Source organism: Hemicordylus capensis, chromosome 3 (genome assembly GCF_027244095.1).
Source record: "Hemicordylus capensis ecotype Gifberg chromosome 3, rHemCap1.1.pri, whole genome shotgun sequence".
Lineage (NCBI taxonomy): Eukaryota > Metazoa > Chordata > Lepidosauria > Squamata > Cordylidae > Hemicordylus > Hemicordylus capensis.
The window spans coordinates 193,149,111-193,175,789 of NC_069659.1; the positions used below are offsets into that span (position 1 = coordinate 193,149,111).

At 44.1% G+C, this 26,679-nt stretch overlaps 1 protein-coding gene across 1 annotated transcript in view; it reads right to left on the reverse strand.

Moving 5' to 3' along the window:
- Nucleotides 1-1,859: 1,859 nt before the first annotated feature.
- DRGX (dorsal root ganglia homeobox) overlaps nucleotides 1,860-26,679 on the reverse strand; it is a 42,290-nt gene continuing 17,470 nt past the window's right edge. Inside the window, exons 6-7 of the mRNA XM_053304422.1 lie at nucleotides 24,412-24,524; nucleotides 1,860-2,281 (exon numbers count right to left, since the gene is read on the reverse strand). Of these exons, the coding sequence (XP_053160397.1) occupies nucleotides 2,016-2,281; nucleotides 24,412-24,524 (379 nt within the window). The 3' untranslated portion in view covers nucleotides 1,860-2,015. The remainder of the gene's footprint in view (nucleotides 2,282-24,411; nucleotides 24,525-26,679) is intronic.

The window sequence follows — 26,679 nt, forward strand, 5'->3', positions numbered from 1 at the left end:
GGGGGGGCAATGCCCAATGATGACTGGCAGGATCATGAAGAGAGAAAGGGATTCATTCCTCTTCTTCCGTGAGTGCTGCTTGGCACTATTGGAAGGCAGAAACATTCTTGATGCTTTTCAGGTAGACGCTCAAGGGGAACAAAATTTAAGAACTCAAGATGAACAAAATTTGGAGCTAGAGAAAGGACCCCCAGCTCCACATGAATGCTGCAATTTCCAGAGTGACAATGATTGCCTGCTTTAGCATTATGGCACATTTATTAAAAGGCCATGTTAAAGAGCAGGCTTCTTGCACCCACTGGCTATGTCCCCTGATGCCAACCTACTCACTGGCCATGCCCTGGAGGCCACACATTTAGCCTTTATGAAAAAGGGGCCCTACCTGCATACGCCATGGGAGTGGGAACTCCCAGGGCTGCTGAGGGGCATGACCAACAGAAGCATTGGTATTGGGGTTGTGGGCAGCAGGCATCATCCTGCTTCCCCTCTCTGTGTTAATGAATGCAGGGATGATTTCATACGGGCTATTGCCCTTATGTCAAGCCTTCAAGGTAATGGGCAGGTCCTCCATAGTCTGGCCTCAGGAGGCACTCAGTGGGCTTAGGTCCATGAAAGGGGGCAGATCTGAGAATATCAATATAATAATGTTAGAGGTTCTAAATAGCTAAAAAATATGAACCAAAGTATTGTGCATGGACTGCTAGTGAAGTGGCTTTGGTGGCATTTCATTTATTTTGCTTTGCTTACGCGATTGATGAATTTGCTTACGCGATTGGGGTGTCTGATGGTGTCTGGGCTCAAGGCAGAACTTCACATCTGCTGTTCTGCTGTGATTAATGGGGAGGGGGATAAGCTGAAAAAGGGCTCTCAGTATGGCAAGTGGAACAGGTTAAGAGGGATCCTATTAATGTTCTAAAGAAATATCATCCCCCCCACAAGTCAAACAGTTCTTTTAATGACCCAAACGTATTTACTGTCCAGATTCTAGCTGGATGTGCCATTCAAAGTGGTAGAGACTTCTCAGAGCATTTTTAATGCCCCACAATCCTAGCTAAGAAAATTAGTTTAGAAAAGAGGTGTTAACTGGAATCATCCTCAATATTTCCACTAGAATTGTTCTGCCAGTGATATCTTTGTCCTCCTGTTTGGACCATGAATGGTGATAGTTCCATGGAAGCGGCTTGAATTCCTAGAAATTTAGCCCCAGTGTTGTCCAGGAAATCACCACAATCTTGCTATGTGTCCTGCTTGACTGCCATGGCTTGAGACTGAGCCAGAAAGTTAGTAACACTAAGGCAAAACCCTACGGAGTATGTAGACTGCCTCTTCTTTCTGTGTATTGTAGAGCACTGTGTAGAATGGCTTGGGTGTGGCACTGTTGCAGCAAGGTATATGTCCTTTTCAGGGAGCAACTGGGACAGAAGGCCATCCCTCTGCAAGAGTTTGCAAGACAGACTTTGCAAGACAGACCTCCGTCTATATTGCTGCCTGAGCCTTTGGAATGCCCACTTGAAATCCCAGTCCCCATGAGGGGGGGGATCTACACAGAGCACATTCTGTAGAGAAGGAACTCTCCAATCCCCATCATCTCTTACTATACTTGCTTACTCTCTTAATGAAAGAGGAACCTTAGGTGATGCTGAAGGAAACTTTTGTCTTCCCCCAAGGGCTTTACACATAACATAAGCACCAGACAAATGCCCTTCTGTTTCTGTCTTGTATTTCCCTCATGATTCCTGTGTCCAGTCCCAGTCCCATTATCCAGTGTTAGTGGCAGATGGTGCTAAGAAGGTCAAGAGGAGCCATAAGGAACATGAGGAAATCTACCAAGAAGTGAAAAAGATAAGAGAGATGGACAAAGAAAGCTAGTGTTTGTAGCTTGGTGGGTTAGTGGAGGGCAACTACCAAGGCTTCTCCCAGTTACAAAATAATCCAGATTGTTGTAGAGGTGCTCTGTTGGGGTGGATTTGCTTTCTTGGGGTGTTTGAGTTCATTGTGATGTGGCAGGTAGGGTTTCAAACATTCTTCTCGCTTTCATTCTGTTCCATGGTCAAGGGAGGTTTGTTGTCCAAGGCATTCTCTGGGCCAGGCTTGGCCCCTCCAGTGGGGGTGGGGCTGACAGAGGCCAGGAGGTTAGCTGACTGCAGCACAGCCTCAGAGTGCTCCCGTGCTTTCATGCGCAGAGCTGCCACACTTGCCGTACGATTACTCTGGCAGCCGTATGTGGGGAGGAAGGAGAGGCCCATGTGGTCAGGAACACAGCAAGAGCACAGTGGGCTACCTGGAGAAGGAAAAAGAAACACTGCCTGCCACCAGAATCATCAACAGATATGGGGTGGATTGATGCTGTCACACACATCTCCAAATATACACCAGAAGGGTTTTTCCAGCGTGCTGCCCTTATACAGGAGCCTCTAAGTAGAGATGAGTTAGTTTTCCATAACAACCCACACCTGAAGTGCTGCTATCATCTGCTTCGTCCTCTAGACATGCAGGAGGCCTTGGAGCTGGTGAGCCAGCCCAGTGCAGCCAGCCCTCCTTCTCATGTCTGGAGTGGAGGATTGCAGAATCTGTGTTGAATGATGCAATCCGCAATCAAGCTTTGGTGGAGCAGAATGGATTTATTCAATTCTCTGTCAAAACCTTTCAGAGCAGAATGGCTATATTCCACACGTAAGGCCTGGTTTAAATGTGACATCAGGTATGTGAAGAAACAGGCTAGCACATGCAACGTTCTATGCCCTCTGTATCTTGTTTAAAATAAATTGCAGGCATACACACAGCATAGCCACCTAATGGCGCAGCGGGGAAATGACTTGCCTAGCAAGCAAGAGGTTGCTGGTTCAAAACCCTGCTGGTATGTTTCCCCAAATATGCGGAACACCTATATCTGGCAGCAGCGATATTGGAAGGTGCTGAAAGGCATCATTTCACACTGCGCAGGAGGCGGCAATGGTAATCCCCTCCTGTATTCTACCAAAGAAAACCACAGGGCTTGTGGGCGCCAGGAGTTGACACCGACTCAAGGGCACAATATATATATAGCATGCCACCACAGTGTATTCCTGGGTCACAGAGCTCTGGCATGGTCATTACCATGAATGTACCAATATTTCAGTTTAAATGTTACACTAAGTATGCAAATCCTAAGGTTTTATTTACATCAATTTTAAAATTTAAAATGTACTCATTTCCCCTAAGACTAGGAAGACAGATAGGGTTTTGGGAATAGCCAATTATCCTACAAGCAACAGCCTGAACTAATCTGAATACCTGTTTCTCCCTTTCATACCTATATGGATGTATGACACTGTAACCTGTTCACATTTAATAATAATAAAAGAAAGGTCAATACAGTAAATTTACATATTGCAAAATCTAGGAGAGAACAGGCAGTCAATCCAGACAGTAAGATGATGGAACATGCTTCAGAAGTCAGATTTTCCTGGGCCAACCTCAGCGTTCTATCAACTGTACCGGAGGTGGAACTACTATTGTGCAGCCACATGCTATGAACATGGGCTGCCAGGGTGGGAAGGCTGCTGGGAGGGCCACTGGACGGAGCCATCACAGGCCCAGTCATCTGCCACAGGCCCCTGCCCACCATTCACCTCCCTGCCCACCTGCTTCAGGGCCCCCTTCCTCCCGCCACTGCCCTCCTCTGGCCCTCTAACCACTGCAATCACCACTGCTGACCTTTGCCAGCTGTGGCATGACATTACCTCCCAGTGCCTGCTATCACAGGGATAATGTCATTATACTGCACTGTGGCTGGTTGGCTTCCCTTTGCCGGCTGAAGTAGTGGTGGTTAGTGAGACCACAGAGGTTAGCAACGGCAGCAGGTGAGTAAAAGGGGCGGCTGTGGCAGAGGCTCTGGCCTGCCAAAAAAGTTGGACGCAGGCTGCTGCCAATATCACAACATGACTGAACTGTACCTCAGCCCACATCAGTAGACTACTGGCCAGTTTTTACTGGATTATGATCGGTGCTGCTCATTGCATGCTCACCAGCTTCTTGACTACGGTAGGGGGAGAGAAATGTAGTGTCAGGCATGGCAAATTTACTAACATCCTTCTCACTTCTCCTAATATTTCTTATCACATTAACTTTGATTTCCATAGAGGTTGTATTTCAATTCTGTGTTGCACAGGAGCTGTGCCAGACATTGCTTCAAGAATCTTGTCATCCAGCTTCTCCATTGCCAAATTATATCTAATTCATAGGAAAGAAGAGCCAGAATCTATGATGAAAGGCAAAATCTTATTAAGATTTGCTGTGTTGTGACAACACAATTGAGCCTCTTTGCTCAGTTGACCCTCCCTTTCACATCTCTCTTCCATGCAGAGAGAGCATTAACTTACAGATTAGGCTATATAAAGGTCAATTTAACAGAAATTTAATTATGAACAGCATGAATTAAGTCATTGGTACGTGTGTGTGTGTGTGTGTGTGTGTGTGTGTGTGTGTGTGTGTACACCCCCCACCCGCAGCTATATAGATATAGATAGAGATACACATGCTTGCTTCATAAGAAATAAGAATATTAAGCTAGACCAGGTATCTCATTTCCCTCCAGAACAACAAATGTGTCCATAATACAACTGCTAATAGTTTCTGAAAAGACAGAGAGGAAATAAAGACCTTGGGGTGTCCCAAAGAACTCCTCTTTCTAGTCTTGTTCCAAATTCTCTTTAGATTTTCCTTTCTGGCAGACAATTAGATAAACATTTTAATGGGATGCCATGGAAATGTCTATCAGAAACTGGAAACTAATTGTGGGAAGAAATTGGATTTAAACAACAACTGGTTGTTGGGTAGGTTTTTCTGCCCAGAAACCCGAAAAGGTCTCATGCTTCTGTGCACACAATCAGAGGAAAATCATAAATAGGGCAAGTGGTGCAACTCTGGTATGCTTAAAGCTAGAGTCAAAGTTATAACTGAACAAAAGGTGAAACATGTCCCTGGTCCCTTAAGGGAGAAGGAGCTCACTTGCTGAGTTCTTCACTTTCCCCCTTCTGCATCTCCAAAGAATGTGGGGAGATGGCGGGGGGGGGGGAGGAGCCCACCTTCACTTTTTCTCCAAGGGTCCACTCCAACTTTGTTACACCCCTGTTTGAAGCCCTGGCCTGAATGCTGCCTATGGAGTCAGCCAGCTAAGTGTAGTGTGTTCATCAGTGTTTTATTCCTCTGGGACCCTGTTTTCATCTTTTGGCCCCAGTAAGCACTCCAGAAAAGAAAAGACAAATTAGCCACTATGATTGTGTGTAACAGGGGTGTACCAAGGTTGGAGTGGGCCCGTAGATGAGATTTTAAAATGGGCCTCTTGCTGCCTTCCTTTCCTTCTCCTGGCCCCATGTCTCTGCTAACTATCCCAACTACAGTTACAAGGTATAAATAGCAGTAGAACCAACTAATACAACAGTATCAATGAATAACTAATAATTGCACATATCTCAACTCAAGTCCTTGAGCTCTATAACTTGCAAGTTCCAGCTAATTGAAGGCAAGTTCCAGCTATCTGAGGGTGGGGGGCAGTTATTGTTTGCAAGGCAAACATGCCCCTAAAGCAAGGGTGGGGAACCTTGGCCCTCCAGCTGTTGTTGAACTACAACTCCCACCATCCCCAGCCACAATAATTATGGCTGGGGATGATGGGAGTTGTAGTTCAACAACAGCTGGAGGGCCAAGGTTCCCCACTCCTGCCCTAAAGTCTGGTAATTAAGCAATAAATGAATAAGGCCATTATAAGGCCATTCCATTATTTTCACTCCCCTCCCCCACTATATATGCACCTGTCTGAGATTATACTTCATGTACCCAACGATGTGACTGTACTCCATGAAAACCTGTGCTATAATCCATGTGTTAGTCTGTAAGGGGTGTCACAAGACTCTTCATTGTTTCTGGAGAATAAAGAGGTCCTGGCAAAAATACTAGCAAACAGATGAAACCTGGGATAAAGCTAATGTGGTCAGGAAATTCTCATCCAGCCAAGCCTCATTGAATCATGTGGGAAAATTGATTAATTCTTTGCTTCCTATCTGTAAATGGGTGCAACATCATAGACTGTAGACACATTGCAGCTCTAACTACATGAAGTTTGAAGATTTATCCCTACTGTTACTACCCTTAACAAACTCCCTAGCCCTCGTACCCTTCCTACCATCCCTCTATTCTCCAGGCTCAACCCTTGCTCTGCTTTGCCTGCTCTTTTTCTCGTCTTGTCACTTAGTCAAGCAACTTTCTCAAACCAACCTCCTTCCTCACCAATCACTGTCACCCTTCGTACCAAATTCCTCCCTCCTTTGCTCCTTCTGCAATGGTCCACTTCTCTCTTCCTACTCTTAAAATAACCAAGACCTCTGGGATGTTGTAACATATCATTTGCTATTTTGGTCCAACACCCTTTCCAGTTAAAATACTAATAATTATGTAGTAGGGCTGGGAGAGGCTTCTGCCTAATTTAATATCAGCATTGAAAGCTATATAAACCTCCTTGGAAAGCCAGAAGCTAGAGACAAACACCAGGGAGGTGTTTGTGCCTAGCTTTTAAGTCCCACAGAAGCAACTGGCTAGCACTGTAGGAAACTGAGTGTTGGGTCACAGGACTGTTAATCTGTGCCAACAGTTTTCTAGTTATGATTAATATATATTTTTTTAAGTCTGGAGCTAGAGATTTACTTGCATCACACCCCTCTAGTGTGGGTGTACTCCCCCTTAATTCCAGATCTGGGGGGTGGGGGATAGCCATGGTGAGGGAAGGAAAGCACTTTGCACATCCACGGATCAGATGTAATCTTTTCTTTACATATCACGTTCACGAGAACAAGTCCATGGGATTGTTGTTCTCCAGGGCTGAACATGTCCACCCCCCTCACTGCCCCAGTAGGTCTCCAATGCCTTTAACAGGAAAATGAAAGCAACTCTTGCAGAGGAGGAAGTGACCATGGTACTCTTGGCTCAAGTAAGATTACTCTTGGCTCAAATTACAGTGATTACAATTAAAATAATTTGACTCCTGTGACACACCCCGCTTCTCGTACCCCACTGCCCCATATTTACTTCCTCCAAGAGCCCTGTTTGCTGCTGCTGATCCTACGTGGGATAAGGATTTCTGGGGAGTTTTCTCTTGCAACTTTGGATTTTGATAATAGCTACTAACGATGCAGGAGGGGAAGAGCGGCTCAAGCAGTGGAGTGTGGTGACTAGGACGTAATGGTCCACCATCACAGCAGTCCCTACTCTGCTTGCTCTGGAGCTTCTCCTCCTTGCCTCCTCCAAGTCTTTTGTCCAAACAAAAGCCACCAGCTGGGCCAGCCAACCTTGCCACTGCCTAGCTTCCTGTGCATGCTGCCCTGATGCTCATGGCACATGAGGCAGGCAGGTGGCTGCTGACCTGTCCCGCCGCCCTGCCCGGAATGGAAGAGAGGGGGTGCACAGGCGCAGCTGCTCAGGTCTTGCCTTGAAGGCAAGGGAAAGCCCTCCTTGCCCCCATCGCCGCACCAAGGCTGCTGGCCATTGCGCGGCCATGGCTGACTGCAATCAGGCGGCCGCCTTGGCTGTGGGGGACAGGTATGTGTGACTGGCCTCTGGGGGACCCTTTGAGGCAGCAGGCTGGGAGACAACTGTCTCCCCTTGCCTAATGGACGATACGCCCCCTGGTGTATAAAGTGACTGCTAACTTAGTGATGGCTAACTTAGGATAGATCCCCCCAAGTATGTTCCCCCCCACTGTTTTCCCCCACTTTATTATACCTTTTAAGCACTTTTTAAGCACTCTAGCCTCATTCAGACATTTTTAAGCAGATAAGCACAACTGTTTGGCCAAGTACCCTGAACCTCTTGCCTGCCTGCCTGCCCACCCGCCCCCTGTGCTTGTGTGGATGAAGCAGGAGGTGGTAGCAAGGGGCATACTCTGGGCTGGAATTAAAACAGTCAGCCCAGCAGGTTCTCCCCATCACTACATCCTCTCTCTTTGAGGCTCCCTGCTCTCTCCTCTGTGTGCTTGGGGATGGGGATGGAGCCAAGCAAAATAGGAGTTGGAGTGCCTTTCCCCCATTTCCTCTTTATATCCTATTTGCATGCAAAGAGGAGGGGGAGGTGGCTGTTCTGGGGGCTTCCTCTTTCAGTGTTCAGGGTGGGTCCCCTCAGTCTTGTGCCCAGCAGCAACCCAGCTGACAGGCTCAATGGAGGGAGCAGTGGTTGGCTTTTGTGCCCAGCTACAATCCAACCATGATGGCCCAAGAGAAGGAGGGTATTGGTGATTGCCCAAGAGAAGGAGGGTAGTAAATATGGGGGTGGTTTACAGTGCTAGGTAATGATACCGCAGTGCTGTGGAGCCTTGGTTGGCTTCGGATAGCCAGGCCATCTGGCCTGGTGCAGATGGAGAGCCGTCCAGCTCGGGAGCGAAGCATGGCCGGAAGGGGGCTGTCTCTCACCCGAAGCACACTGCACGTTCATAAGGAACCTGGTTCTAAATCATTGTTAACCCACAAAACTCTGTTAAAAATAATTGTGCCATTGCACAGTCACCTCAAAGAACAAAAAAGAAAAAGTGAGGGTGAGTTATTAATGCACAGTAACCTCCTCCCAAGTTTCATCTGATGGCAAAGGCTGCCGCAGGAAGTTAATGCAAAGGTCAAGAGAAATGTGATAATAAAATATTGTGTCCTAGCAACACCCCTGGCCAAAACACAACAGATAAAGGATGTACTGGTGATTAATGGGTTTAAAAACTGGAAGAGAGTGCTGGTTTCCTTTAGAGAACTTGAAAAGTAATTCTCAAAATGGAGGGAAGCTGTGAGCCCAAGCCCCAGATCTTTTAAATACCTAGTAATGCCCCTGATCGTCCCTATTCTTAAAACAAGTGGTCATTCTTTAAATGAAGGCTGTCAACAGTGCTCTAGGTACAGATCTGGCCTGTTAAAAAACCGTGGTTAGAACAAACTGGGATTTGCTGGGTTTACAGCAAATAAATTTGTCACTTGTTACACAGTGACAAATCCCATTTTATTTTAAACCAGGAATGGAAGCAGCAAATCTCTTCTCATTGTGTGTGAAGGGAAGAGGGAAGCATGTGAGTCCAAGTATCATGCTAGTCATGCTATAGCATCATTAAATCATGGTTGAGCATTGAGTGCAGCAGACAAGTTAGCCCTCCACCCCAAAAGTCCTCTGAAAGAAAAAAGTTGATAGCACTGGAAGGCCAGGGGTGAGAGGGTGAAACAAACTCCAGAGGACAATGAGAGGAGAGTTGGTCTTGTGGTAGCAAGCATGACTTGTCCCCTTAGCTAAGCAGGGTCTACCCTGGTTGCACTTGAATGGGAGACTAGAAGTGTGAGCACTGAAAAATATTCCCCTCAGGGGATGGAGCCGCTCTGGGAGGAGCATCTAGGTTTCAAGTTCCCTCCCTGCCATCTCCAAGATAGGGCTGAGAGAGATTCCTGCCTGCAACCTTGGAGAAGCTGCTGACAGTCTGTGTAGATAATACTGAGCTAGATGGACCTATGGTCCGACTCAGTATATGGCAGCTTCCTATGTTTCTATGACATGAGTTCCAAAACCCGGGTACAAGCACAAAAAAGTTGCTGTTCTGCATACAATCCAACCTAATCTTCAAAGGCAGAGCAGGCAGGCAGACTTGCATGAGATCATTATGTATACTAAAAGTGAGCAAGGTGTTTGCACAACACAGCTATAAATGGGTTTGATCCCACCACAATGGAAAAGGGCTTAATATGGCTTAGGAATCAACACTTTGGTCTTTATAAAGCTGAGAATTTACATTTGGGGTGACAAAGGCATAAGCCAGCTGCTCGCCGAACCAACTGGCCAGCGCGGCTTGTTTGCCCCAGCCCCTTTAAGGAGCACGGACGCCGGGGAGCCTTGTGATTGGCTCTCCTGGGGCGGGGCCCACAAGCGGCACAGAGAGCAGGCGCCAATTCAGTCCGTCTCTCGAGAGCAACCCCACCCCCCCATCCCTCAGATATAGGCTGGGCATTGCTGGTCGCCGTCTGGGGCTGGGCAGGAACTTTTTGGGTCCACACCTAATTGGCCAGCGGTGTGCACCCCTTTTTCGCCTGCCTCAGTCTATACCTGTAGTCCTGGTAGTCAGTTAGTGCCATATTTTCTGGTCACATTTTGGCAGGTACAGTGCGGAGGGAAGCAACAGCTTATAATTGGTGAGGCACCTTAGGTAAGCGTTTGGCTTCAAGGAGGAGGAGCGGATACATTGAGGCTTGGCAGATCAGGGTTGCCGCACAGCCCCTCTTCTCTGAAAAGCGACATCCTTCCGTATGGCTTGGCAGCATCGGAGGGGCGTCGTTAGTAACAGAGACCTGACCTTAGGTCGGCTAGGAAGGGCGGCGCCTGCTTACGGTGCTGCCTGGAGCCAAGGTGCCAACGCCATTATCATCTAGGTCAAGGCGGCCACTCTCACAGCCAGCCTTCTAGGAACTGCACTGTGCTGGGTTGAGTGCCAATCCCAGCTGAGCGCCATGTTGGCTTGTAAAGAACTAAGTTTCAATAAATGTGGCCCATTTCACCAAATAATCTTGTGTCCGTGTCTCCTTGGGTCTGGGTGCAATGCACAAGAATTGCATACCGCTACTGAAACTGGCTAAAGGGTATCTCTTTCTCTTTGCCTAATGTTTATCTGTTATGCCACAGAGCAATAGGGTCAAATTCATCTGCCTATGAAAACAGTAAGTCCAAAATGGGTTTCCACTTACTACATTAAAAGTACATGTATTCCACATGTCTTATTGTAAATGCAAAACCTCTGTTGGTCAAAAGACGCATATCACTTTAAAATGGTTCCTTCCACTCACATTAACAGTATACAGAGGTCATGTACACAAGAGAGGCTCAAACATACTTTTATATTTGAAAATCTCTAAAGGGAAGCACACTCAAAATTAGGACAGACAGAACACCCTGCTATTGACCTTAGTGGGAGCTGCATCATCCAATAACCCCATGGCTATATTCTATTGCTTCTTTGCAGTAATTCACAGGGAACACTGAACATGGCTACAAAGGGAAGTATTCCTTCGTACCTTGAAGAAGGCAGGTCTGCTCCCACTGAGGGCCAGCTTCAGATTACAGAGAGCCCTCAGCAAAGTACCCTCCACGGATCCTCTCCTAGGTGGTTGGACCCTAAGAGAATGGCTCTGCCACCAAAGCTCTGGGCAGGGACCAGCAGTGGGTCCTTCTGGGGCCTGGGGCCCTTGGCAGCTGTCCAACAGTGTCCAGCTGTCCAACACCAGCCCTGCTCCTGCTCCTGCCCCAGTCTGTGGAAGCCCAACTTTGACTAATGATCTGGGCCTTTGCAGCACAAGATGCTAACTTGTTTCAAGAACCTGCTGTCTCTTGTATTCTAAATTAAAACACACAATTAGGTCTCCATTAGGTTACAGCAAATTCTGCAGAATTTATCTGAAGCACCTAGCATTGCTATATTACATCATGCCTGAAAGGCTGAGCCTGGGCATAAATACTTAATGTAATAAATACAGTCTGAAATATTTGATCCACTTGGCAGTTTAATTGATCTGCTACAGGGAGACTGACAGGAAAAATTAAATTAATCCTGCGTCATCTCTGCCAAAAGCACATTTTAATTGGAAGAGGTACTTGAACTACAGTTTAGTTCACAAAGGGTTCCTTTTTACACAGATACTATGAAAGGGGAACAGGAAGAGATCAGATACTGATTTGGATTTTATAATATATTTTCCCATGATGATCATATCTCACCTTGTCCTGCACCTCAGAGAGCTCAGAAGCACTTTCATGTGGCTCCCAAAGAGTCTACTACCTGGGCAGTTTACAGGAGCAAAGTTTGCAATAGAATTCAGATGGTTCTGAGAATCCAAGTGATTTTTATCTCCCTGGAAGTTCAGACCTCAGTTACGAAGCTGCCTTATTGAGTTCAGACAATCCAGTACTGTCTCCTCTGGCTGTACTGTCTCCTCTATCTGAGATCCTTTAATTAGGGATGCCAGGGATTGAACCTGGCATTTGCATTCAGAGCATGACCCTACCCCATGCCTTGTTTTCCTTTTCATAATGTAATTGGGTGTCCACGAAAAATTGAATTTATTGCCAAGAAATTTAGTTGCAACGAACAAAAGTACTTTTTCACACAATGCATAATCAACCTGTGGAATTCTCTGCCACAAGATGTGGTGTTGGCTACTAATTTGGATGGCTTTAAGAGGGGTTTGGATAACTTCATGGAGGAGAGGTCTATCAATGGCTACTAGTCAGAGGGCTATAGGCCACCTCCAGCCTCAAAGGCAGGATGCCTCTGAGTGCCAGTTGCAGGGAGAGAGGGCATGCCCTCAGCTCCTGCCCGTAGGCTTCCAGTGGCATCTGGTGGGCTACTGTGTGAAACAGGATGCTGGACTAGATGGGCCTTGGGCCTGATCCAGCAGGGCTGTTCTTATATTAAGGTTGGGGAAAGAATACAATTTATGCCAGCAACAATTCAGATAAGTTCCCTTGCACCTGGATGATGACTGCATGTCAAGCTGGCACTAGATGCAACAACAAACATGGCATGATCTGTCTAAAACAGAAGCCTTGTATCAATGCTATCACACTCTCACGCCACATGATGGTTGCCACTAAGGCTGTGTTTGGGAACCTGCAAACTAGGATGGTGTACTATCATCACACATTTCTACAAGGCAGAGGGCTGCCATTTTGGGTAGCAACCCCCTTTTAGTCATAATTTCTAATTCTACCCTAAGGCTTTTATCATGGCTTAAAGTCTATCTGGTGAAGGAAAAAAAGAGTGAAATTGAATTTTACTCAGTGGTATCAATTTAGCTTACAAAAAACTAAAACTAAAGGAGGGCCATAGAAGTCTCCCCCCACTCTTCTTCCATAATGTTAGAATTTAGTGTCACCCAATTAACAAAGATTAGTAGTAGATTCAGGACAGACAAGAGGAAAGAACATTTTTGCACAACTAATAGTTAACTTATGAAATTTACTCCCACAAAATGTAATGGTGGCCACTATATTAGATGGCTAAGACAAGATAATTCCCCCACTTAAATTGCCTTTTGCAAAGTTGCTATTAGTTGTGGAGAAGAAAACATACAAGCCCAATTTTTATGCCCATAAATTTTCCCCTTTGCATCCAATAGTAATTTGGGGCAGGATTTAGATCATGGCCATGGTGCAGGTGGAAAGGATTAGACTCCCCCACCAAAAAAAAGTAAACCCACATCCTTGGTCCCTTCCAGTCCTCTTCTCCCATTATAAGACATCAGGTTGGGAGGTCCCAACAGCAAGCTCCTACATCACATCCCGCTGGACCATTTTCCTTTCACAACGGCATCAAGATGCAAATTCTAGCTAAGTGTGATGTGCACTTTTACAATGCAATGGAATCCTCAGGCATGGGTGTCTGCAGGAATTCCCTGGGGGCTGGTAAAGTATATACATATAAATATATAAATAAAAGCAACTGTTTATGTTTATCTGGCAATGAATGGAAGGGGCTACTCCATTTGCCACCCCGCCACACACAAAGATGCCCACGTCCTCAAGGAAATCTGAACAACTCAAGGAAATATGACAGCTGCTACTACTACTGTTATGTTTGAACTTTGAAATACTGCAGTGTTTGATGTCTGTGCTCTGAGGAAGATCTGATTCAAGCCTTGCTTTTCTTGATATGCAAACCTATAGTGACCCAACTTAAATTTGGTAAGGTCCCAGGTCTGGATCAGATCCCTCCTGAACTGCTAAAAATTGAAATCTATATAAAACAACATACATTATCACTTCTGATGGGCTAATCCTACCAGACATGCTGAGATTTCAATTCAGACTCAACCGGTGACATTTAGAACCTTTGGGGAACTTGTACTTTAAACATTCAAATACTGGGTTCTCATAGCCTTCCAGGATCCCTTCTGAACCCGTCCTTGTCTCATTTGCAGAGGCCTGCTGATGTGCTACTATAGTTCAAGTCTACCTGCAGTGTTGGGCCTTTTGCAATGGCCTTCATATGGCTATTTTGTTTTCAGGCTTCTTTCTTAAATACACATGTGGTTTGGGAAGAAGAACAAATACTGGGGAAACAGTATTTATGTTTTTCTTCCCAAACCACATGTGTATTTAAGAAAGAAGCCTGAAAACAAAATGGCCATATGAAGGTATCTCCCCAACACTGCAAATCCCCAGGTAGACGTGCACTATAGTAGCACATCAGCAGGCCTCTGCAAATGAGACAAGGATTGGTTCAGAAGGGCATGAGTTAGATGTTTCCATCAGTGGTCAGGCCACATTCCTCCTGTAAAACTACAAGCAGGGCATGAAAGCAACATACCTTCTGTTTGCCCCAGCACCTGGTTAATAGCCACTGACTGACATTTTCTCCATGGATTTGTCTAATCTTTCTTTAAGGTTATCTAATTCACCACTGCATTCTGGGACAGTAAATGTTAAAGATATGTTAATGATATGTTGAAGGAAGGAAGTACTTTGTTTTCATATAGTGCCCTATAGGCAACTATAAGAAGAGGGGGCAGAGAGAGAGAGACCCCATGCATACTGACTTGCATGAACAGTATGCTCATGGACAAAAATATCTGAGATAACTTGATCCTGACCTCATTAAAGTAAGAAAATAAGGTATTGAAAGTAAACAGGACACAACTATAACATCCATGGGGTAATCTCCCCATGAATTTCCTTTCTTGACAGGAAAGAAGCTGTCTGAAGAAGGTATGGGGTGCTGGTGTTGCAGTTGTATTCATTTTCATTTGAATTATGAGTGACCATTCTATCTTTATGCTGAAGAGTACTCTACCTCCACCAGTTTGAGAGGCATGTAGCAAAAGAAAAAACAACCCTTTTGAGAACTGGCCTGCTGCCAGTTCTTAGAGTGCAAACTACATATATTTTCAATTTATTTTAGAAGACCAATCACATGCCATAATTCAGCATCTTTGGGTTTTGAGTTGGCAGCAGTTCTGGAAACAGTAGCTTTCTTTTCTTACATGTCCCGCTAATTTGGCAAAGAGGCACCTTTTAATGTGGTTAACAGGGGGAGAGTAACTGGCCCTATTCACCCCCAGCACAGTACCTCCAGTGACTGTTGCTGGTGTATATCGTATATTTATTTTTAGATTGTGAGCCTTTTGGGGACAGGGAGCCATCTTACTTTTATTTTTTTATTTCTCTGTGTAAACTGCCCCGAGCCATTTTTGGAAGGGCGGTATAGAAATCAAATTTATTATTATTATTATTATTAATAATAATAATAATAATATTGACCAAATAAGCCCCTGCATGGTCAATATTTGCACAATATAAGTGGAAAATCAGACATCACCAAGACCTGGCAATGGCTTAAGAATGGCAACTTGAAGAAAGAAACAGAGGGTTTAATACTGGCTGCACAAGAACAGGCACTAAGAACAAATGCAATAAGAGCAAAAGTCGATAAGTCAACAACAAACAGCAAGTGCCGCCTATGTAAAGAAGCAGATGAAACAGTGGACCTCCTCATCAGCTGTTGTAAAAAGATCGCACAGACTGACTACAAACAAAGGCATGACAAGGTAGCAGGGATGATACACTGGAACATCTGCAAAAAATACAAGCTACCTGTAGCCAAAAATTGGTGGGACCATCAAATTGAAAAAGTTGAAGAAAATGAAGATGTAAAAATATTATGGGACTTCCGACTACAAACAGACAAACATCTGCCACACAATACACCAGATATAACTGTAGTTGAGAAGAAAGAAAAACAAGTTAAATTAATCAACATAGCAATACCAAGGGATAGCAGAATAGAAGAAAAAGAAATCGAAAAAATCACCAAATACAAAGATCTACAAACGGAAATTGAAAGGCTGTGGCAGAAAAAGACCAAAATAATCCCAGTGGTAATTGGCGCCCTGGGTGCAGTTCCAAAAGACCTTGAAGACCCTAACCCTCAACACCATAGGGGACACAGAAATTACCATCAGCCAGTTACAAAAAGCAACTTTACTGGGAACAGCCTATATTCTGTGACGATATCTATAACAACAGCAACAACACTGACAATAAAATTCAGCCATCCCAGGTCCTTGGGAAGGACTCGATGTCTGGATAAAACAAACCAGTCAATAACACCTGTTTGACTGTGTAAATAAATAAATAAATAATGTCTCTGATGCTGGCAAAGCCCCAGGTCATTCCTGTACAAAAATACAAAGCTTCATGAATAGCCTAACAACCGCCCCCACCCCGCAAATATGAATATACATATATTGATTAAACATGCAAACACACACACCTTGCACAGACCTTGAGAGCTAACTCAATTGTACTGAAAACTCAGCAGCTAATGAATGAACTTCCAAAAGAAAGTGTTTTTCAATAAATAATCATTTCTTGGCCAGGGCATTCAAAGAGGATTCTGAAACGTTTGTCTAATGTTTGCTACTTCCTCCCTTAATATCAGCTTCAGGGGATCTCAAATCTCTGCCTTTCACTACATTTGGATGGGTTCTGGCACTGACAAATTCTATTTTTCCAGGACAATTTAGGGCCCAACCCATTCCTTCTAGGCATTACAATTAAGCCTCCATAAAACCCTTCCTTCTGCAATCACAGCAGCAAACAAGCCCTGAATGATCCTGATCGATCGTGCTTGGTGCTTTGATGTATAATGCAAGTGCTGCTTTCCCATCAATGGTATAGGCTGCTATGCCAATGGAGCAAGCAATAACATACAAGAGGGGGAACAAGCTGGGGATGAATTATGCAAGTCATTCTGTGGCAAGTGTAATTAGTTTTCTCCTCTCAATCTGCACTGGGAAACAGAGGTTCCAAAGAAGCTCTGAATGAGTGAAATGGAAGCTCGCTTGTGGAAGCTCCTTCTACAATGACAGAATTTCCGCTGAAAACCGGAGATTCTTGTTTACCCTCATTAATAATCTCCTCTCCATTAATGAGTTGCACTATTGCCTTTGTCCATTAAGGAATTGCTTAGGGGTTCTTGCTTTTAGCTTGCTGATTTCTCCTGGTAACTCTGTATTGTTACACAGTGCATAAATAAATCAAGTGCTGCAAGGTATTTTCCCTTTGTAATTCAGCATTCGATTAAAAGCTCCAGAGTACAACAGTATGAAGTACAGCAGCTATATATTACTGGGGGCGGGAGTAAGATTCCACTACAAATATCTTACATGAAAATATGCATTCTTAAATGATGGCCAAAAAAGCTGTAATAAGCACTTGCTGAATGTCAGCAGCATTGCTGTATTGAAGCAAGGGGCTTAATAATGCACTGTCCCAGGAACTTGCTTGAATAGCCGCTACAAAGATGCATTTACTTCCAAAATTACTGTTTTTATTACAGGTTTTGCCGATTAAACTGTTTAAGTCTACTTTGGGTAGACGGCAAAAGGTTTTAAAATGCTTTATTCACACTGGCAAAAAATCGAGATTTCGTAATAGTCAATTATATTTTAAAAAACCATTCAAGGGTGGCATAGGAGTTCCAAATTTAGTTGCCTTTTATGAAGCCTTGCACCTTTGAAACATCCTTTGGTTAACAGCAGATGCAGAGGCTAAACTCTGAGCTAGGATGGAGGTTCCAGAACAATATTTTTGTAATAATAATTTGGTTTTACTGCCAGACTTTGTTAAGAGCTTGAGAAGTTTTGACAATCCTTTTTTATTTGCCATATTGAAGACCTGGGGAAAATGGTATAAGATTTTTGCTCCCTTCATATTGATTTGTAGTCATCCTAAATTTCTGATATACCATCTTGATGTACCATCTTGATTACTCAGCACAATCAGACATGAGACAACTAGAATAGCGACTTCTATTATTTAGATAGACCAATCAATTTAGATCCAACATGAGAGAGAGGTTTATTAATTTGGCAGAATATCCTTCAGTTTAAGGATGCCTACTCAACCATAGGCGATACTAGGGTAGGGCAGCCAGGGCACATGTCCTAGGCGCCACTTGGGGGGTGTCAATGCCATGCTGCCCCCCATGCCCACCCCAATTCATGGATTTTTTTAATTTAAAAAAATTGTTTAACCTGTAGCCCCTTTGGGGGGCTTCCTAAAGGCCGTGTGGGGGAGGGTCTGCAAAGGTTCCCTCTCCCCGCCCCCCGCTGGCCTCTTAGATCACTGCCGCAGCCTGTCTCGGGCTAATTTTCAGGCCTGTTCAGGCCTACAAAGATCAGTCCGGTGGCCATTTTGGAGGTCACCACACATGCTCAAAAGGCCTCTGCGAGGCCTGGCAAGGCATAGGACCTCGCAGGGACCATTTGAGCATGTGTAGCAGCCATTTTTTAAATTTTTAAAAAAGGCTGCTGAAAACAAAAATGGCCACCGCACATGCTCAAATGGCCTCTGCAAGACCCAAGTGTAGTTTTTTCCCTGATCTAGGGAGTCAGGAGAATGCAAAGTTGTTGGCAAGGGACCTGAGCATTTAAAAAACAGATATAAATGGCACAAAAGTAAGTGGGCAAAACATCCTTTAAAAATACAATGTTGGTTTAATACCTTGTAAGCTGGCAAAACTGAAGGGTGGGGGGGGGATAGCAAGGAATAAAATGGAAATATTCACTCGCATGCTGTTTAATTCTCTATACAGAGCTCTAGCTTTATCTGCATATTTGTCAAACAATCTAATTATAAGGTTTGTGGGATTTCAAACTTGGAAAGTGCCTGCATTTAACTTGTGTGGTCCTTTAAAAAAAAAAAAATCTGTTGTAAGAATTCACACCCAGAAATGTTGCATTTGCAATGTATTGCCATCCCTGTGTTGTGGAACATAAGACTATAGGAAGCTGCCATATACTGAGTCAGACCATTGGTCTATCTAGCTCAGTATTGTCTTCACAGACTGGCAGCGGCTTCTCCAAGGTTGCAGGCAGGAATCTCTTTCGGCCCTATCTTGGAGAAGCCAGGGAGGGAACTTGAAACCTTCTGCTCTTCCCAGAGCGGCTCCACCCCCTGAGGGGAATATCTTGCAGTGCTCACACTTCTAGTCTCCCTTTCATATGCAACCAGGGTGGACCCTGCTTAGCTTAAAGGGACAAGTCATGCTTGCTACCACAAGACCAGCTCTCCTCTCCTCTTTTGCAGTCTTACCATACTGAGAAATGTCTTGTCTTTTGAAATAAGTGGTTAATGTGCTGCAAATTATTCCCTTCAATTTAGCTGAGCTGTTCTTGGGTTTTTATTGCCTGTGCATCCTAAGTAGATTTGCTCAAGTTTCCTTGCCTTCAAAAAAAGTTATATTTTAGAATGTCTTTTTTTAAAAAAATCAATGCGACTCCCTTTTTACTTTGAAAACAATTGTTTTTAAAAGACACATTGAATAGTCATGCTGTGATTCTGATTGACTAGCGCATTTGATAAATGAGACATAAAGTTTACTGTCCAGTCTGCCTGTTGCCTGCCTCTGTATTGAACAAGGAAAGTGTAACTTATCCAAGGCACCATATTTGTGTGCCCACTTGGTTAATTTATGGCAGAACTTACTTTTGAAAGGGTTGTAAAGCTATGAAGGTGGCTGGTGTCCTTCATCCAATACACACTATCACAGGTCATATGCTCTTACTACATTAGTATCTGTCACAGCGACAGATAGGAAATGGAATATGTGTGCAATAGAATTGGGTTTTTTGTTTAAGGTAAAAAAGGTAAACAAGGTAAATTTGTTTTTACCTTTAGACCCAGGAACTTGAGGGGATGGGGCAGGGGCAACCTTTTAGCAAACCTTTGCAGTGTGGCAGAGACAGAAAATTGTTGATGGTAGTGCAGGGTAGAGTATTGTTATAAATTCTTTCTCTCACACATACACACACACACCCCATTTTTCTGATTCGAATATCACACTGTTTTGCTGTTCTGTGGCTAGTTGCAACTTCCAAACTTCCACCTTCTTCCTGATCAGGCTGCTGGATCCAAGCCTATTGTAAGCTGCTGGATAATTTCAGATTGTTTGGGACCCGTAGGATTTCCCATTGCAGCCATCTCCCTTTAAGGCAAAAGCTGTTTGGACAGAAAAAACCCCATCCCTGAATTTCTTGGAGGCAGCAACCTGTAGCGAGGTGTGCTGAGGTGGCAGAGCATTTGCTAAAGAGAGCTTTCACTGCTTAGCTCTATGGAGGCATGCCCAGCACATGGATACGCTGTGTTTCCTTGGGAAGGCGACTGGCACATATGTGCCACATGTGTGGTTGTATGTGTGTATGCAAGTGTGTGTTGCTTACAACCTGTTTCTCCTGAAAGTGTCTGGAGTTGTATTTTTGAGCTGATATTATGGTAAAGTTATCTGAAAGATGGGTGTCATATGTTTGGGCAGGGGTGCAATTTCACTGCTTGCCCTAGGCGCTATTTTTCCTAGATATGCCTCTGTGCTCATCTTAGCCCCTCCAGCTGTTTTTGGACTACAACTCCCATAATCCCCAGCCACAGTGGCCAATAGCCAGTGATTATGGGAACTGGAGGCCAACATCTGCAGGAGGGCCGAAGTTGAGCAGCCCTGACTTAAAGTCTTTTATTTTTCATCCAGATATAATAAAGCAAGCTAACAGAAAACTGACTCAGTTTGAAGTATTAGTACTAGAAGTTCCAGAGTCCTCTAAAGGCCTAATTTCTAAGTTATATGATATTATAATAAATCACATGAATAACCCTTTAATTGGCCTTAAGCTGAGCTGGGAAAATGATTTAAAGCAGACTATTAGTGATCTGGAATGGAACAAGATATGGAAATGGAAGTCAGTGGCTTCAACCTCAGCCTGAATTAAGGATAATTTTTTAAAACATTTCCATAAATGATATATGACCCAGATTAGTTTATATCAACAAGAGTATTTCCCCTCTCTGTTGGAATGGGAACATATTTTCGCTTCTGGTGGTCCTGTCCTAGTGTTCTTTCTTTTTGGACAGAGGCTTTTTCAGGGATGAGTAAAATAATAAGGCAGAGGGCAAGTTTGAGTCCAGAGTTGGCATTACTAAATATATTTTTGGGAGTTAACTCAGAGTTGTCATCTAAGACAGGAATCCTCAACGTTGGGCCCCCAGATGTTCTTGGACTTCAGCTCCCATAATCCCCAGGCCCAGTGGGCTTTGGCTGGGGATTATGGGAGTTGAAGTCCAAGAACATCTGGGGGCCCAACGTTGAGGATCCCTGATCTAAGAAACTGACAGTATTTATGTTAACTACATGTTCTGATTTTATTTTATTTACAAATCAGGAAAACTTTGCTCATTCTCCACCTTCCAATTACATTAGTATTTGGAAAGATTGCTAAATGAGGTTGTTAGTTATTTAAGTAGAAATTAGAACTTAAGTGATTGTAGAAAGGGATATAACTGCTTGTGATGCTTATTGTTCATAAATGACTGTATGTTTTGTGTTCTTACCCAGTTTTTAAAAAAACTGTCTACCATGTAGAACCCTATGTAGAACATATTGTTAGTATGTTTTTCTTTTAAGAAACAGCTTAAAGACGGGCGATAGGAAATACCCTTCAAAACCACCATTACCCCTCAAAGACTTCAGTACAAGACAATCAGCTCACAGTATCCAATTTGAACAAATATGACTTCATTTCCAGTTGTCTTGGCTTACTTCATAAACATGCATCTGAAATCCTGACTTGCATGGGGAAAAGTCACTTGGAGGCAATTTGCATCATGGAAACAATATGTGGGGGAAAGAATTAAGCATATCTCTTTCCCACCCTCTCAACAGTCCTCCCACCCAAGGCATCTTATCTTTTTAAATAAGTCATTGGGATCATATACTTGCCAGTTCTCACAATCCAGCTATATTAGTTACATAACCAAATAGGGAGGAAGCTGTGTGCAACTCCTGGTTCCAGATCATCTGCATGCTGAAAAGGGATGGGAAATAATCATGTGGGAAGGGGTCCATCATGATTTCTCAGCATGGGTAACCCTCCTATTTCAAATCTAAGATCACTAGTGTAGGCTGCCCATGCTGAACAACCACAGTGGACCTCTCCCACATTATCCCCAATGTGCTGGGGCTTCTTCTCAGTGGTGAGGGAAATGTACTCCAAATGGCATTATTTTCACTCCACTAATTTCCAGGGCCTCAGCACAGAAAAATGATTCTGGGACTGGTCTCTAGAACAAATTATCTCCTGACCTTATCTATAAAATGGGACCAATATTTACTAACCTACATTACAGAGTTTTATTTGCATTAATAAATGGAAATGTAAACCACATTCAGGAAATGTGCTCCCCCCACCTCCCCGATCTAGAAATTTAATCAAATTTCATCTAGAAAAGCCTGGGAGTCTCTTGGTCATGCTCCATCATGACCAAGGGATAGGGTAGGGTGCGCCAAAAAAAAGGCAGAGGAATTGGGGCAGGATCACACTGAGGGAAGGAAGCATCCTTCTTTCTCTGAACTGATGACATTAATCCAGAACTGTACCAAGCACATAGATACAATACAATTCACCATCCAAAAGCCACAATCTTGTGTAGCTCCACTAGAGTGCAAGAGTACTAGACAATGGCACAGAAGAACCACCCATTTGTTTCAATGTAGCTTGAGCAAAATAATAGGCACCCGTTGTGCCTATTATTGTCATTTTTTGTTTAGCACTTCTTAGCATACATTTTACAATTGGAGAACTGAAGTGGAAAATCAATAGTGTACCCATGGTTGCCCAATCAGAATGGATGCACACACAGAGTGCAATGCTGTGGTCAGAACCTCTTTCATTTAAACCTCACTTTAGTAAACCCCAATAAGGATATTTCATTCAGTCTGGGGAACTATGCTCCAAAAAGGATGCTGAAAAATGGACCTGTGTGAAGATCCATTCAAAGGCAAGAGGGAGATGGAAGACCTAAAGAAGGCATGACACGGGAGGAATGACTGAATGCAAGAGGCAGGTTTGTCCTAACCATAAGAAAGTTAAGGAGAAGTATTTCCAAACCCTTCAAGGGGAGGGGGACATTGTTTAGCAGATCCAATGAGAGGACAAGCAGTGATATGACCCCAGTTCTGAACAGCATACAGTTATGTCAACTGCTGGAGAAAATACTTGTCTGACATCCTGACTAAATTACTCAACAGATGTGCCAATGAAATTACTAGGATAAATTAGTCATGATGCAAACTTGGGGCTTGCATTGAATAATTTAGTCAGGATGTCAGCTGCTGACAGAGATCTTCCCATTGGAGCAGCTTATCTACCTAAGGAGGCTGTGGTATCTTCCTTTCTAAGGGTTTTCAAGGAAAATCTGACTTTAGAAAACTGCTGCCAACAAAGGCTTTGCATGTTATTGAGGAGAGTCTCATGATCAGCGAGACTCGCCGGAAGGGGGCTAAGCCCACTCTCCCTGCAGATGATTGAAAGGGAGCCCTGGGCAACTGGATTGGCCACCCACATGACTGCCAGATCTGTCATGGAGCTGGTGGGGGCTGCAGGGATCGGGGGCTGCGTGGCCCCCGGAAGTTCCAGGATGCCCTGTGCGAGCGCATGGGGCATCCTGGAAAGACCCCTGTGCCCGGGAGGCTGCTTGCAGCCTCACGGTCAGACGTCTACTTGTGTGTCACCGCGTGCCAACAAAAAGTCAAGGTTAACGGAGTGCTTGCTCTGTTAACCTCGGCTAAGGGGAGGGGTACTTTGGGAGGTTTGCTGCTGGGAGCCGCGTGGCTCCCGTTGCAGCATACGATCGCCCAAAAGCAGGCTAGCCTCCCTTAGCCCACTTTTGGCTGATCGTGAGAATCGCCTCGCCATCTGGAGAAGTATCCAAGAGAAAGCGAGGGCTCTTTCTCTCCCTCCTTCCTCACACAATCAATTTTGAACCAAAATTCTGTGTGCTTAACACATGGGAAAATGAAGTGTTCAGGAGAACACTTAAAGTGAAGGAAGAAATCTAAAAATCAGTAAGATAGTTTGGTGGCAGAAGCAGAGAGTACATAGAAAGCAAGGTAACAGAAGTCAGCAGCTCACCCTGAGGTTTGGGGATTCCAAACAAACTATCCAGTTTATATGTTTCACACATGGATTTCAATAAGGTTACCACATCTTCTGGATCAACTGGATCTTCTGGATCATCTTACTGTTTTTCAACCAGGGGTCACTTGAGCAAGAAACCTACAATGTAAGAAGAGCCTTTCCCACTGTGCTGACTTCTGCACAGTACTCCCCCTGGGAGGAGTACTGGGAGTACTGAGTGCTGGGAGGGCCCTTTAAGAGTAAAGAGCTCTTTGAGGAAAGCACTGAGAAGAGCTGCATTCCATGCACACCTTTCAAGATGGTGGAGGGCTTGCAATCACTATTTTTGTTTTGTTTTTGTTTGCCTCCAGAGGCGATAAGATGCATTGCTACCTTGGAGTCCATGATTTTAAAAAGAGCTCCTTACCTTTGAGGGATGCAACTTGTGATAAAGCCTGGGCATAGGTGGCTGTGTTGAGGAGAGTTCCTGGTAGACAGGAGGGGAAAAAGGGGCCAGAAGGGCCAACTGTTCTGCTGAGGCTGCAAGGAGGAGAAAAATTTGTTACCAACAAACCGCTCTTTATTGAATCTGTCCTACCCCTTAAGCCCTTCAAGGAAGATAGTATTCTTCAGCTTTACAACGACTCTGTAAGGAAGATCACAATTAGCAGCTCCCAAAGTATTTTAGCTGTATTGAAGAGGGTGACCTCTACATACTGTAGTTCTTCCCTTGACACTCCAGAACTTCAGCTGGTCCAGAGTGTAGCTGCTTGCCCATTGATTGCTGTAGGCCTGTGAAACATGTAGTAGTGGGTACTTTATTGCTGGACCTAATTCAGTGCGCTGACCTAAACAGCCTGACTCCTCAATATCTCAGGGAGTTGGGATGTATGAATCAGTTTGTGGCCGAATCGATTCAACTCTGATCTGGGCTATTAGAGTGATTCGACCTCAAATCGAATCACCCTTGAGGATGCTTACCAGATTTCAGGTTAAATTGAATCACACTCAATTTGAGCTTGAATCAATTCAGTGATTCAAGCCTCCACTTTGTCCCCAGAGACTTCCATGTTGTCCCCTCCAAGCTTCTGCTATCAATGCCAGGGTGATGTGAAATAACTGTGTGTGGATTCTCAGCTGTGAAATAATTTCTTCATAGGGATTCCATATGAATAAGTTATTTCATAACCAAGAATCCACAACACATAAACATTCCTAAAAATCCACCCCTTTGATCAAATGCTTTGGGGGTTGGGTGGCAGTTGACTCCCATGGGGCCCTGGGGCCCAACCCAGTTTAGTGTCTCTTAACTCTTACAAATTAGGCCAAATTGATTCAAAATCAAATTGAATCAACCCCAATTAAAGGGCAGCAGATTTGAGCTTGAATCAAATCAGGCTGATTCGATTTGAACTTGAATCAAATAACAAAAAATGATTCATGCATATCCCTATAAAGGAACCCCTTCTTCATTAAAACCCTCCTGGGGTTTACAATCAGGTTATAAAGCCCTGCTCTGGGTATCATAATTTTAGAGATGTTTGTCTTCTATTAGAAACAGGGCCTTTTTTACAGTGGCACCTTGGTTATGAAATGTCTTTCCTTGAGAAGCTTGAGTGGCTTAATCTCTTGTCTTATTTCAAAAATAAATAGAAACTTATCTATTTCATCAAGCTTTTGAAAATTAATTTAATAGTTGTGTTATTTGTATATGGTGCTGCTCTTAGCTGTTTAATTTTATGTTTTAAATTTGCTACAGATACATTTGCTAAATCACCTTGGAGTATGTTGTTGAAAGGCAATATACAAAGTAAATAAACAGTCCTGACCCTGAGAGACAGCAACTTAAGGCTATTGAGTGATCCTAGATCTGGATTTAGAATGCATGGCATTAACAAGAGGGATGAGTGAAGTACGCTGGGAGGTATACTCCCAGTAGGGTCACCCAAAGCGCGAAGGTCATCCCAGCTGCTCAGCTAAAGCAAGCAGGCACCTATATAGGGCAGCAGAGATATAGGAAGGTGCTGGAGGTGGACGATTCACTTCAATGACAACAACAAAGGCACCATTTCATACTGCGCAGGAAAAGGCAATGGTAAACCACTCCTGTATTTTACCAGGAAAACCACATGGAGAGATGAAATGGAATGATTGTTGATGTAGTGCCAGATGATGGGCTGCTCAGGTCAGATGGTACTCAACATGTTACTGAGGAAGAGCTAAGGATCCAGGTGCCTAGCTGTATCTCCAATGTCACTCTGCGCCTGGAAGATGAAGTTAGATCAGCACTCCGGTCATTACCAAGTCGGAAGGCTACAGGAATTGATGGAATAGCTACAGAAATATGGCAGGCAACAGAAGAAGAATCAGTCAAGCCTCTAACCAAACTATGCCAGCAAATTTGGAAAACCACACAGTGGCCAACAGATTGAAAGAGGTCAGTTTACATACCCATACCAAAGAAGAGAGACTTAACAGATCGTGTAAATCATCGCACAAGATCCTTAATTTCACATGCTAGCAAAATAATGCTCAGGATCATCCAACATAGATTAGAGCCCTATGTGGAAAGAGAAATGCCAGATGTTCAAGCTGGTTTCCGAAAAGGCTGAGGAACAAGAGACACATTGCTGATGCATGCTGGATAATTGAGAAAGCCAAAGAATACCAGAAAGAAGTCCATATGTGCTTTATT